The sequence below is a fragment of the Microcebus murinus genome, chromosome 14, assembly GCF_040939455.1.
Source record: "Microcebus murinus isolate Inina chromosome 14, M.murinus_Inina_mat1.0, whole genome shotgun sequence".
Lineage (NCBI taxonomy): Eukaryota > Metazoa > Chordata > Mammalia > Primates > Cheirogaleidae > Microcebus > Microcebus murinus.
In genome coordinates this window covers 5,341,040-5,356,197 of record NC_134117.1, presented here as the reverse complement: position 1 = coordinate 5,356,197, position 15,158 = coordinate 5,341,040, and the positions used below count along the sequence as shown (strand labels likewise).

Sequence of the window (15,158 nt, the reverse complement as noted above, 5' to 3'; positions counted from 1 at the left end):
CGCAGGGAATGTGAAACGCCAGAGATAGGTCAAATGCTGGAGAGTTGGGGATTTTTAAAAATAACTTCTTTTTTTTTAAGGAAAAGAGCTCAATGATTACATTTGATTCTCGAGAACTAATTTTTTTTTATAAATCTAAAACCATTCTTATAGAAAAAGCTTATTTTTAAAAATCTAGCAAGAGCAGTCTTTGGGGCGTTAGAATCAACTTTTATTCTTACCAGCCCCCGATCTTCGACGAGCAGATTTCTTTAAATACAGTCTTGGGCGACGTGCGTTTCCTTCTGACCATTTATGTGCGGTGCCCACCACTCACTCTCAATGGGGGTGGATCCTGCCCCAAAGGGGCAAAAATTGGTACTCGGGAAAGGAGTAAAACTATTTAGATATTATAGTGGTTGTGGCCTTCTGAAGGTTAACACTACTCCCAAAAGTCATCTTCCTTAGTCTTCAAGGTCTCTTTTTAGGGAGAAATTAAACTTAACTCTGTGCTATCAGCTGAGTATACAAAGTGTTACTCAAGGATTATAAAGAAAAAAATATTTTATAATCTTTGTCTGTTTAAACAATGTAAACCACTATATCTCCTAGCATTATCACCTACATTTGTTCAGTTATTTTAAAACATTTTTTTTTTTTAAAGACCCAGTTCCATGGCGATGCTAGCAGCTCATGGGAAAAGAAAAGGTTACAGAAACTGCAGGGAGACTTGATTCAAAAAAGGCAATTTTTAAAAATGATCCTGAGGCCTTGCTAAGAGGCTGGATGCAGCGGCCGAGCAGGCGATGTGTGTGGCTGGAAACGCAGAGCCTCCTTGCCTGAGCAGAGCCCCCAAGGGGGGACAGCTGAATGGGGCACAGTGCCCTGGCCTGCGGTCTCCTCTGTGTGCTGGCCAGGGGGAAGAGTAGGACGGACCCTGGCAGGGAGCTGGGACGGACCGTCGCATCTTGTTGAAGATAGGCAGAGCTCCCTTGGGGGAGACAAGACCAGCAGGGAGAGGGCGCTGGGGAGGGAGCACCCCCCACGCCTGCCTTGCGCCACCACCTCGGCTGTCTGCAGGCAAGATTTCACTGCAACCAGTCCCAGGAGATGCACAAGGGGATGCATCGAAAGGTTTTTCTCAAATGCAGCAGAGCACTTGCAAAGAATGCTAGACCCAGGCCCAGGGCTTGTCTTCTCACTCCAAGGTTCCACCACCGCCGTGGGCTTCCTCGACCTTGCCTGCGAATGCGTCCTGCAGCACCCACCCGCACGGCTGCCAGGGGATGCAGTGAGGAGGTATCTGCGGAACGGCCAGCCCAGGGGTCGCACACTGCGGCCTTCGGGCCGACGCCAGCACACTGCCCGTTTGGGCACAGCCTTTGAGCTAAGACTAGTTTCATGTTTTTGAATTTTTTTTTTTTTTTTTTAAAGAGGAGTATATCTCATGACACATGCAAATACACCAAATTCAAATTTCTATGCAAGTTTCGTTGGAACACAGCCACGCTCATTTGTGTGTTACCTATGGCCGCTTCTCCATTGCGACAGCAGGGCCGGGAAGCTGCACCAGACGTTGCACAACCCGCACAGCTGAGTATTTCACTGCTTAGCTCTTTGTAGACAACGTTTGCCAAACCCCAGCGCAGCCCCATCCGGGCTCGAGAGAAGGCTCCTGGCAACTGTCACTTTCCTCGTGTTTCTCATTTTCCCCCACCGTGCAGTGGTTCCCAACCAGGTGCAGCCCCCGCCCCAGGGGACACTGGCAATGTCTGGAGACATCTGGGGTTGTCACGACTGGGGAGGGAGCCATCCCATCCACCGAGCAGAGGCAGGGCTGCCGCCAAACAGCCTCCTCCCCCCACGCACGCCAGGCAGCCTTGGTGTTTGAAGAAAGTGCAAATGTTGCCTTCGTGTCATGTTCTGCAGCGGCCACAGCCACCTCCACAGCCATGGGTGACCTAGTACACGGCACACAAGTAGAGTCTCGGAGTCAGTCAACAAACATCCCACGTTCACTCCAGCAGGTGCCAAACACTGCACGGAGGGGAAAGGACGTGCAGCCGTGGCCGCCGCCCCGGGGGAGGGCACAGGCTGGTGGGAGAAGCAGGAATACAACCCACGATGACAGCACCGTGCAATTGTGCTGCAGGGCTGAGCCCCGAGTCCTGGGGGGCGGGGTTTGAGGCTAATACAGTAGGCAGAAGGAATCGCTGAGGCAGAGTCAAAATTAATCTTCGAAACACCTCACCGCTTTCGTGCCTCCACACAAGTCCAGCCTTTCTTCTCGGCAGAGCACTGAGTGTTGGGTTGAACACAGTGGAGCTGGCTTATTTTGGGGGCTGTGCGCTATCCAACTGGAAGAGCTGGAATTGCTCTCAGGGAGTGAGACGCCTTGAAAGCCAGAAGGAACCAAGGAAACAGATGCAGCTCTTTCTTCCTGCCCATTCTTCTCACGTGCTCCTCGGGGACCTTAAGGGACATACTCATGTAAGTTGTCTCTCTAGCAGCGTCTGTTTCTGCCACGCCCACAGGCTGAACCTGCACGAGTGGCGTGTGCACGTGGTATGACCGCACACGGCAGGTGCAATGACTTGCTAGGAAGAAGGTGCAGGAAGCATGGATTTGGCCAGAGGGTCAGGATGGGTTTCACGAGAGGAGGTGCTGTTTAAGCTGGGGCTTCAAGAACCAACAGGACTCAGGGGTCAGGGGACATGGGGACAGAACACATGCTAAGAACAGTGGCAAAGAGCACACCCCCCTCGGGCAAAAGGCCACCACCACAGCTGCACGGCTGAGACATGGAGGAGGCACCGGGAGCCCTGATGGCCCAAAGCTGCAGAGCCCTGTCGCATCACGCTAAGGAACTTGGCTTGGAAGTCAGGTGTCATGGGCGGCTTCCAAAGGATTGGAAAGCTGGAAGGAGGCTTTCCTGTGCTCTACCTGTGTCTTAGGCAGGTCACCCTGCCTCCATTCACAGAAGGGGCTGGAGCAGGGAAGGACAGACGGCGGTGGTGGGCACAGGAAGGAGCAGGCAGCAGGCGTGCCCAGCGGGAAAGGCCAATAGATGCCTCCACCTTCACAGGGGATGAGGGAGAGGACAACCTTATCTTTCGGGAACTATTAAATTAAGTGGGGGGCAGTGGCCACCTTGGGGCACAGAGAATCTGAGACAATCGGGCACTTTCAGCTGGAGGTGCCTATAAGTTGCTGGAAGTCAATGACCGGGTCTCAGGGGGCAAAGCAGAGAGACGTGGATTTTGAGACCACGAAGGAAGTGGAAGCGCCTGACCCAGCACCGCACGCCGGCAGGGACGCTCTCGGGGTGCTCTCGCTGCTGCTGCTATTCGAGGGAGCCCCACTCCCGGGAGTGAGGCCCGAGCCAGACATGGGGCTACCAAGAAACTCAGAGGAATGCAGTCAAGGAACAAAGCCAGGCAGAGGGATGAAAAGCAAGAATAAAAACATGTAAGAACGAGAGGACGGGGCCTCAGGAGCCAACAGGAGAGAGAGAGTCCAAGGAGAGGGAGGCAGAGTCGGGGCGAGTAAGATGAAGAGGGAACGGTGCGCCCCACTTCGGAAACCCAGGGCAGCTCTGACCGCGGCAGAGGCGGTTTTGAGGACGTGGGCTGGGAACACAAGCCGCGAGGGGTGGCAGGGAATGGGGGGTGCCCGCGAACGGGTCCCACCACCCCGGGAAGTCTGGTTATGCAGGCAGGAAGGGGACAGCCAGCGAGGGAAGAGCAGGCCTGTTTCCGCAGCTGTGAGAAACAGCAAATGGAAATGAATGGAGCAGAAGGCACCCCTGCCATTTTAATCAGTTGCAATTTGATAGTCGATATTTGAGACCTGCCATATGCTAAGGGAAGCGCTGATTTCACGTTCTAACTGGTTTGCCTTTTATTTTCCATTTCACGTACTATTTCTACAACTCTGTTCTCATGCAAGCAAGCTGGAAATTGGAAATTTCCTGGAGTAGTCAAAGGCTGAGCCCAGCTGAGGTCATTTCACAATCAGTCACATTTTGACATGTCTTCCCTGGTTCCAGGGTTGTATATTTTTTTGTGTGCGCGCGAGGCATGAAATTGGAGCTTGGTCCATAAAGACACTTTAAACTTTCAGTATCACCTTACATTCGTGTAGCAGCATTAAGTCTCTAAAGTATTCCATAGCCATTGTTTCACCTCATCCTTACGGCGCCCCTAAGAGGGAGAGGAAGCAGATAAGCCTATCCCCACGAGACCACAGCAAGACAGGCAAAAGCGTGCAAGCTCCCCAACGGGCACAAGGTCGCACTCTTTCCTGTCCCTCTCTCAGCACAAGATCATCAGTGGCAGTGATGGCTCCATTCTTGATTTGGAAAGGACATGCTAACATCCCAATCAGAGAGAAAAAGAGAGAGAGAAACTTTTGCCCAAATCCGCTGAATCGAGTTGACCAGCGTACTGATGTTAGATGTAGCATCGAAGTCCACAAGTGGCTCTAAACCTTGTTAGAGTCACCTGGGGTCACCTTTATTTTTTATTTTTTTTGGGGGAGTCACCTTTAAACAGGAAGATGCCTGCCCCCCCCCCGCACACACACACACGCCCATTCAGTTAACGCTCAGTGACTGGAGGCGGAACGCTTACTGAAGTTTCCGGGTGATTCTGCCGTGCCACCAGGCTGACACCGGCGTACACAGCAAGCCGCTGATGTGCTGGGCACCAAATTGAACAGGGGTCCTTCCTCTTCGGGGATGTTTATGATGGCAGCCCCCCTCCCCCCACCATGTGCCCAGGGCATCGTCCCCAAGCGCGGGCACTATCGTTGCCATGTCTAACCCACTGGCACGACCAACTGAGAGCTGGTCACCAAGGTCGGCACCGTGGAGGACTTGTGGGCACTGTACGGTCACATCAAGCTGGCCAGCAGGCTCTCTTCCGGCTGCGACTGCGCCCTGCTCAAGGACGGCACCGAGCCCACCCGGGGAGACGGCAGGAATAGGCGGGGTGCCGGCCTGGCCGGCAGCGGCGCCACGGTGAGCTGGGCCAGCCGTGGCTGGACACGCTGCCACGCCCGATAGGGGAGAGCTTCGAGGAACACGTCGACGAGGGTGGGGGGCCGTCCCCCCCAGCATCCGCTTCAAGGGGGACAAGATCGCCGTGTGGACCGGGGAGGCGGAAAACCAGGCGGCCGCCCTCCACGTCCGGCGAGTACAAGCAGGGCGCCTGGCCTCTCCACAGAGCCCGCCATCGGCTACCAGGCCCCGCAGGCCCCGAGCCAAGAGCAACGCCCTGTGCAAGAACAAGTTGGTGGTGTGAGGGGGCCCTGGCAGCCCTCCCGTTGGGTGGGACAGCGTCTGACTGCTGCGTCAGGGAGCCAGACTTGGGTGTAGACAGCCTGGTTCTTACCGGTCAAGTGAACAGGAACATGCATGTCACCCACTCATATGACCTACTAAACTCCATTCATTATTAACTCTTTCAATAAATTTATTCAGCAATTGTCCTGTGCTGGGTCCTTATCTATGTCCCGGAGTAATGGAAACAAGCACGTAAAAATCCTTGCCATTGTAGAGCTTCCAGTCCGGTCAGTGGATACAAACAGTTAATAGAAAAGTAAAATATAATATGAAGGATGTCAAATGATGATAAGTACTTGAGGGAAAACTAGTCAGGGAAAGACATGTCTAAAGCAGCACTCTTACAATCGGGACTTGAAAGAAGTCTAAAGAAAGTGAAGGAGTGAACTGTGCAGCTAGTTAGGTGAAGAGCTCCGGGCGTAGTGAACAGCCAGCCAGTGCAAAGGCCCTGAGGCAGGTGTGTGCCCAGACTCCTGACGACCACTGTGGCATGAGAGCAGTGAGCAGTGGAGGAGGTGAGCGTGGTAACGAAAAGGTAGAACGTGAAGGACCTTACATATTGTAAGAACTTTGACTTTTTTACTCTGAATAACTACGAAGCAACTGAGTAGTCTGAATAGTGGAGATTATGAACGTGACTTCCTTCCCTTCAAAACATGTCCCCCAGTCTGATGGCTCCTTGCCACAGCCCATGAGCAGAGTTTGAGCTGCCCCCCTCTCATTTCTGGACAGTTGCCCTAATCTCGACACCCTCTCTCTCCTCGGCTCTGTCCTGGGCCCCATGCTCGGTCTGGGCACAGCCGTCAGCGCTCGCTGTTAAAGCTCACCCACACGCCGAGGCTCCGAGCCCCAAGGCGTCTTCCCTTCGCAGTTCTACCCCCTCTGGCCTCTGCCGCTGACCTCTCTGCACACTGCCCAGCCCTCTGTTCCAGCCTCCACTCGCTGTTCCCTCTCCCGGACGCTCTTCCCCAGATGTGTGTGGCTGGCCCATCTGTCCTGGCGTTCAGGTCATTTTCAGATGTCACCTCACAGAGACACCTTTCCTGACCACCCATCAGGGCAGAGAGGTTGCTCCAGCACAAGCGCACAACGGGCATTTATAAACCTGGGGAATGAGAAAGTCTCCAGGGACTTGTTGCTGCCTTTTAGTGCAAAGTACTTTGGGACAAAGCGTGGTGGGGAGAATGACCAGCTCCGCCTGAAGGTCGCAGGGCGGCCTGGCACACTGCGTCCAGGGATGATGGAAGGTCCAGGTTGGTGCTGGGGGTGCAGGTCAGAACCCCGAGTCCACGGGTAGGGCGGTGGTGAGTCGCACGCGAGCACAGTGATGTGCTTCCTATGCCAAGCCTGGAGTCTGCCTTCTCACTGGACGTGAGGGACACATCCCAGGGTTTCAAGAGGATTTGTGATCAGTCAGATTCTAGTTTTAGGAAAATAATTCTTGAAAGTTATCTGGAGGAAAACCAGAAAGAGTATGACCTAGAATCTCAGGTCCCCAGTCCCTACGTTACTGCCTAAGTCCCTACGTTCTCGTGGCATCCCCACCCCGAGCCTGCCCGTGCACACTCCCAGCCCTGGCTCGCGGGGCTTGTGCCGGCCACCCGGATGGACACGAGGTTTTAGAGTTAGGTGTTTCCAGGGGGAAAAGGGAATACTGCATGTGTCACCCCCAGGGAGGAATGACGACAAAAAATTAACACTATGTTCGGATGAGTCACATAAAATCAGAGTGTTCAATTATCAGAGAAAGGTGGCCACGGTTCATCTTCTCAGGACTCGTCTGTTTGCTGCAGGCCACCATTTCTACAGCACGGTCACTTGTGGAAGGAGCCCTGGGTGTCACCCAGGTCTGCCTGTCCCATGCTGCAGACGTACTGCACCTCCCTCCCTGCCTTTGCACACCGGCCTCTCGCATGCTCGCTCCCCCCAAGGCCGGCTCTTTGGAGCTTACTGAAAAAGTTTGACATCTTATCATCCCTTAGAAAGAGCTTTCCCGGCCAACCCAGCAAATGACATGGCCCCTCACACGCTTTGCTGTTTCTTTCTTAACCCTTGCCACCATCGGAATTTATTTTATTTGTGTTTCCCTCACTGGAACGTAAGCCGCAGAGGCAGAAAGCCCGTTTGCCTTCTTCGCTGATCGCACACCTGGCACCTGTGACTGCTCAGCTAAAGACGTGGCAGAACAGAAAGCGGAGGGGCAAGGAGCAACTCTAAAAGTCTGTATTCGGAGGCACGACAGGCCTAGCTGTCCTGCGAAAATGCTAAGGTGAGCGTGGCTTTGTACACTTGAAGATACACTGTATGTTGGTGCAGTTTAAGATTAAAATCTTGGCTGTTATTGATAGCAAGGACACACATACACACACACCCGCCACCAGCCAGATTCCCTGTCCCCGCAGCTCATACTCACGCCGTCCCCGCAGCTCATACTCACGCCGTCCCCGCAGCTCATACTCACGCCGTCCCCACGGAGAGTTCCAGCACACGCAACAGACACTGACATGTACCCCTGTCGATGCAGGGTTTTGGCGGCTACCCACCAAACATGAGCACACGTGGTAACTAGACAGCCATATGCTGATGCCATATGCTACGTATTAAGATGAGCCTTGTGGCACAACAAAATACCGTTCCCAACTGACCTAGGTCCCTGTATTCCCTTTACATGTCGTCAGCAACCTGGAGTTACGTTAGTGCAGTAGGTATGTGCCTGCCACCCACCTGGTTCTAATCCCGGAGGGAGACTCCCAGGGGAGTCGGGACAGCTACCAAACAATGATGGTGGTCTTTCCTAGTTTCTACAAAGATGGTGCTTTCCACCCACAGTCATCGGGCGATAAGCTCAGTTAGCAGCAGACAAGCCGACTCCCCTTCCAGGCTCCTGGAGAGGCTGCCAGATGGCGGGTGGGCGGGAAGGGGGAAAGCTGGAGGTCAGGTCGAAACCAGAGCAGACCTCAGCTGGTGCCACTGTGGCAAGCCCATCCCCCTCAGGTGACACCCTCCCCCTAGAGGGCTGCCAGGTAAAACACAGGACACCCAATTAAATTTGCATTCTAGATAAATACTAATTTTTTTTAAGCATGGATATGCCCCAAATATTGCATGGGACATACTTCCACTAAAAAAAAAATAAAAAGAATTCATTATTTATCTGAAATCACACATAACCAGCATCCTGGAGTTTTATCTGCTAAATCTGGCAACTGTACCCACCAGAAAAAGTTCCCATAAAGGCTTCCACCATCCAAGAAACTTTAGATTATGTCATGTTTTTATATGATTAGTGCCTACAAATATTTTAAATAGACTTTCTTTATAAAAGAGTACACTCCTTTTCTTGTATCTGTCATTTTTCTAGTTTTGCTGATAAATAGTATGATGAAATTTTCTTTAATATCTTAAGTGTTTCTTCCAGGAAATATCATTAATACCACATTTGACTTTTACTTTGTATACTCAGTTTGCAGCCAACTTATGAAACAGAAGTGTTTTATAAAGTGCAGATTATGCATTTAACTCATTTAATCAAATCATCAACTTTCGTTAATGCTCAGACTCAAACACGAGCTCTCTAGATGTGAATCGTCTTATCAGTATGCAGAAAGGTGGCCCACTTCAATCAACCCAGGAAGCTACAAAGACTTTCACAATCTCAACTACTCTTTTAAAATAATCTGTTTTCTATTACACAAAATGATCTAAAAATAGTTCTATACAACACAAGGACAAAGCCATCTGTATGATCTCTCCAAAAGCTCATATTTCTATAGATTTTATCACTTTCCAACTGTTACTACAAGTTCTGAAACTTAAGTCAGGTCATTTGGCAGATAAAACTCACCAAAATATTACATTTAATCACTATTACTTCAATTATTTTATGTCATTAAAAGGCCCAGATCAAATGTGTCAAAGTAAACAAAGTTTAGACTGCATTAAAACTCATTAATAAAGTTTTTTAAAGTTGCATAAATATGTTCTTACCAATAAGCAATTCAAAAAACCAAAATGTAGATTAAACAATCATGAATACAGAAAAATACTCAACATTCAAGTAAACCGAACATGGGAGTTTTATATCTGGGATTGTAACCCCTGGTGTTTGCATGAAAAATAACTTTTAATAGACATAAATAATGCTAGGACATTCATCAGAGCTGCCTCATCAAAATTGGTTTGTATTTTACCCTCTCATAAGAATAAAAGCTTTCATTCTGTAAGGAGTTGGCATTAAAATGGGTAAAGATAAAACTTGAATGAAAAGAATATGAATGCAGTTAATGTGATTTTAAAAATTCGGCAGTCTCAAAGCGGAGGAGGAGGAAAAAAAAAAAAAGAACAACTGACCTTTAAGTCGACGCTCTTCATTGGGATCCAGAGGTCTCCATTCAGAAGAGAAGCACTGACAACTTCATGAGCTCCCCCGTGGTCCCGAAAGCTCCCCCCTGGACCAAAAGGAAAACAGCCCCATTTTTCATTCTGGTTGGGAGAAGTTTGGCATCAGAAGCTTATCACATAAATGACACAGTGAAAATATTTGGAAGTTAAATAAACCCAGGAAACACTATAATCCATTAAGTCATAGTAAGTGTTAAAACTGATGAATTCTCTGTCAATTTAACCATTAAAATTTTGTATCTTAAACAAAAGGCTTTTTTTTGCCTTCAAGACATAACATATCCCAGCTTATTATCATAAAGTATATATAAATCAGTCCTTCAACAAGCGACAAAAATGCACAAACAGTAACTTTTTGAAATGATGAATTAATGCTTAAGATCAGCTCTCTATTAAAGTCTCAAGGCTTTAGCTGTATTAAGACTAAATCCATTTATTTAAGTCCCAGTGAATCTGTTAAACACAATGCCAATTCTCCTCTCTGTACTTACAGAGTCTAATTTTATATGCTTTAGTAAGTGACTCTATAGACAAAATTAATTTTCCAGTTCAGACTGACTAGACTGGTTTATGTAAAAAAAAAAAAAGAAAAAGAAAAAGAAAAAAAATCAAGTCATTCAATAAACTATTATATGATCTCGTTTCTCAGGGTCTTGTCTGTTGAACCAGTTAATATACCAACCCAGGTTCATTTTAGCCCCATTTCTATAAACAATCCTAACGGAAAGTGTAACATTCTTCTCTTCTGGAGAGTGTATGGTCATTTCCCTGGGCCTGGCCCCCTATGAGGTCATGCCCCTGCTATTCGGCAGGACCACAGTGTCTCCCCCAAGCTCAAGGATGGACCAGATTGCCTCACATGTTATTCCCATTTCTTCAACCAGGACTCATAATTTTCAGACCTGAGTCATAATAGCACAGTCTTAAGTTACTAAAGAGTTCACATTTATTGGGCACAAATGGTATTGAAATTTTAATCCTAGACATTTTACAGTTCCCCAAATACCTTTAAATCCACACCATTTTATCATTCTCGATGTGGAAGTCTGCAGTTACATTCAGGTTACACAAGGATTACTCCTCGAGTATTAACTGTCTGACACAGCCTCTCCGGAAAATTCTCAAGCTGGTCACAATACATTTAAACCCTCCCCCCTCCCCCCGTCGTTAAGGGCCGAAGGGGAAACAGGAACGAACTGAGTCAGGTGGCAGAGAGGTGAGCCGGTTCCCTGGGCCTCGTGGGGGGAGGAAGGACTGGGGTGAACCTGTGTTCGAGGGACAAGGGAGCGGGCAGTGAAAGCAGAGCGTGCTGGCTGCAGGCGGTGACACCGTGGACCTCAGCAGAGGGCTGGCTGGACGAGGAAATGATCGGCCATCTGAGTAAAGACAGAGGTCCTCTCCCGGCTTCAGGGGCGCAAGGTCTGGCAGCACAGACATCTTGACTGAATGAACCCTCCCCAGGCCGAGGCCACCCCTCAGTGCGCTCCAAGGCAGCACCAGGCTCTGGAGAACTCGCCCCAGCACCGCCACCACGCACGCGCCCCGGGTCCAGCTGTTTGCCCGCTGTTTGTTCACTCGCTCAACAGGTGTTTATTAACCTCGAGATGTGCGTTCTTGTAGGTGGCTCTAAGACCTGATGGCTTCTATTCAAAAAGCCCACTCTTTCTGCTTCAGGCCAGCACCCCCTAACGTCACCCCTTCTGCCTCACTGCCAAGGACCCTCAACTCTCGAGGGCCCAGCTGCCTTGGTCCCGTGCACCTGAGAGGGGGACACAGATGAAGATGCCGTCGTGACGTACAGTCTATCAGGAAGGAGACAGCTAAGCAAATGAGACCATCGTTTCAGAGAGCAACAGCGCTACGACGCAAGATGGAGACTCTGCAAAACTTGTCATCTTCTCGTAAATCAAACATTATTCCAAAATTTATAAATATGAAAAACAGTGACCATAGGGTGGCCAAGAAGGCCCCCATTTTTTTTTATTAGTGGGGGAGATGGGGAGCACACAAGCCGAGCGAGACAGCCCGCCGCGGGACAAGCTCAGCGGCACAGGCGGCCCCTGCGTTTTCCACAAAGCGAGGCCGAGCCTGGGAGCCCCGGGAGCACACACAGATGCGAGGAGGGCGTGTCGGCTGGTTTCGACAGTGTCATTCTCGAAGCTTTGCCAGGACCCGGGACTCCTGCTCGGGACCCCATGGGATTCACATGTTGGCATGTACAGAAACAACGAGTTCTAATCCAGTCCCGTAGCTCCTGCAGAGCCAGACTACACCGAGTGCAGTTAGCTGCACCTATGTGACAGCCGGCGTGTTATTTGAATTGGATTAAGGCAGCTTTCAAATATCAGCACTTATGGAGTGAAAACTGGAGATCCATCTGAACGTGCCCCTCCACTACTGAAAACCAGACTCACTCCAAGAGTCACCGAGGCCGTTACTGAAAACCTTGCAAAGTCAGTTAAAGCCGTCAAGAAAGCGATTGCAAGCATTTTAAAATATCTTCCACGTAAACAAACCGGCTTTAATTGTAAGCGGCTCCTGGCAGTTCTGGGTGAAAATTGTTGAGTTGTTCATCACAAATCCAATTGTCCGAGAGCCTGTTAAACTGGGCAGAGGAAGGGCTCTCGAACGGGAGTCCTGCGTCACTCACCACCACCCCCAGCCCTCCGGAGGCTGGGACAGTTTCCACGGGGATTCCAGCCACGATGCCGCAGGCCCGGAAGATTGTCACCCAGGCCTCAGACACGTGGAGGAAAAGCCTTTGCACTTGATAGAACTCACTTGAGGGGCTGCATGTCTCAGGAGAAAGTGGATGGCACAAGAAATCCAGGTCTATTCGTCAAACCACCAGCATGTGCCCGACAGTGAGGGGACCAGAAGGGGCAGAAACTCAACACCTGGACTTTGGGGAAGCCAGGGAGGTGCAGGTGAGGCCCACGTGATAATCAGGCCGGGGTTGCACAAACCAAACGTAAAGAACATCCTTAGTCCTCGGGACTGTTTTTCCTAAGGCTCTTGGTGGGGGGGGGGGGCAGAGAAAGGCAGAGTTTTTTGGTGTCCTGAAGGCAAAATATTCCAACCACTGAACATTGCCCTTTTCACCTACACATTCCACCATCTTAATCCTAAAGCAGCTCTTTTTGCCTAAAATGTTTTCCTCTAGAAGATTATTTCTAAATATTCTAAGGAGAGTTTTAGAGGCAGACTACAGCAGCACTTGCAGAATACTGTGTGACCTTTTTAAGAAATTGAGTAACTACACTCCTTGGTGACAACAGTATTTATTATCTACATGCATGGATAATGAAGCCATCTCAGCTTTTTAATTGGTTACACAATATGCCCTTAGCAGTATCTATACTCAGAAGACTGTTTCTTATGAGTTTTGCTTGTGTATTTATACACTGGTATTTCTTTTAGATGATGCAAATAAAAGTTTTATTTCTACTGCACGGATAGACCGAATAAATTATACACAGCTGTGAGACATCAGAATGCATTTTATAGAGTGATCTTATTGGTAAATTATAAAAGCAGGTCTTGAATGATATATACATTCGAGCCTGAAAACCCAGGGAAAAATATGACCTTATAAAATACATGGTTTGCATACATTTTGTTTTCCATATGTATATTTGGACAACAAAACTCACAATTACCTAAATAAGAAAGATGGATAGCTTATACTGGGGAGGAACTTCCAGCTTTTCTGATGCTAGGTATCTTGCTATTTTGATAAAATGGCCAGTGTGCTCCGGCCTCATCATGGAAAAGCACACAGCAGGTATTTTGGTTTCTAACACAGTTATCTTCAGTGATGGCCAGCTCTGCTTTCCCATGGGACCTTGTGCTTGTCTCCTCATCTGAATTTGTCATCTTCAGACTGATTAGGGCTAGTCAAGCAGAATCTATAGACCCAGTTCTTCAGGCAGTAACCTTTGCAGTGAAAGCCTTCAAGGTTACAGAAAAGCCAGCAAAGTTGACACGGCCCTGGTCCTGCCTCCTGCTTGGTTTATGGCCCCTTGTGGAAATCTGCATCTGAGGCCTGCCCTCTACCAAATGGAAACCACACTCTCTCCTTTCAGGAGCCTCTCTGGGCCCAGGAAGCTCAACTTAGTCAATGCAGTAAAGGGCTTTCAAAGAAAGAGTAAAGCCTGAAATCAATCTAGGAGATCAGAATCCAAGCTCCTAGACTTTGTAGCAGTGTTTGTGTAACTAGACCACACCATTGGTGTGAAAGTGACAATGATGTATTGGTAACTAGAAAACGTGGGGTTTAAGGGGATACCAGTGGGTCCACCTTAGCCAACCAGAGGGCCATCGAGAAAAAAAAAACTGATGAAATTACTGCTAAGAGAAAATTTAAACCTCATACCTGGAGTTCTGGCTTTAAAGGGAAATTATTAACAGCACCTACATGCACTTAAAAAAGGAAACTCAATCTCCAAAAGTAGAAGATAAATATTCTATTGAAAATCTAAGTGGAAAAAAAAAAGTTTAGACATCCATCGTGAGCTGCAGAAGCAGCCAGGGACAAAACCTCGGGAACTCGTTAAGCATTTTATTAGCCCCCAACATCTGAGACCTAAAGAAAACCTTGCGGGACTAACTGAGCAGCTCCTTGTGTCAGGGTGATGTGGAGGTGGTGGTCCCAGGAAGGATAAAGATATTTCCTTGGTTCAGATTCATGCCCTCAATCTTAACCAAATGATGACATCATTCTTCCATTTTAGCTGCATACTTTCTAAGTGGAAACTAGTGATGCAATGTTAAAATGACATAGGTCAGGGATCCTCCAAAGAACCCATGATAAAAGTTCACCTGAAAAGAGTAATTGTACAGTGGAGAAAGCTGGCAAACCCTATGTCCGCCAGATGGTCAAGGTCAACATCAGCAGTGAGAAGTCAGGTGGACAGTGTGTACCTGTAACACGAGATGACGAGAACACTTGTTAGCTATGCTAGTCCTCCTCAAAACCCGCAACTCCAGTCTAATCATGAGATAAATCCCCAAAGAGGTGCGTCCTAACACATACCCAACTAGCACCCCTCAAAACCATCAATGTCACCAAAAACGAGGACAGTCTGAGATACTGACACAGACAAGAGGAGCCCAGGGAGATGTGACAGCTGAAGTTAACAAGGTGTCCCGGATAGGACTGAGGAAAAGAATGAACGCATTTGGTAAAAACCAAGGAATTGTGAATAAAGTATAAATTTAATTTAAAATGGTACATCAGTATTAGCCCATTAATTGCAACAAACGTACAATGCTAATATAAGATGTTAATAGGGCACACGGAATGTGGGGTCCATGGGAACCACCAGTACTATCTTTGCAATTTTTCTATAAATCTAAAAGTTTCCTTAAAAATAAAGTCGTCTACTACTACTACTATTTAAAATTTAATCTGAATCTTACAAGAACAATCATG

At 48.6% G+C, this 15,158-nt stretch overlaps 1 protein-coding gene across 1 annotated transcript in view; it reads right to left on the bottom strand.

Annotated features, from left to right (window-relative positions):
- The window catches only part of ADAM12 (ADAM metallopeptidase domain 12), a 298,041-nt gene that overhangs the window by 240,885 nt on the left and 41,998 nt on the right, over positions 1 to 15,158 (bottom strand). The window contains exon 2 of the mRNA XM_012781371.3: positions 9,674 to 9,771. Within this exon, the coding sequence (XP_012636825.2) occupies positions 9,674 to 9,771 (98 nt within the window). The remainder of the gene's footprint in view (positions 1 to 9,673; positions 9,772 to 15,158) is intronic.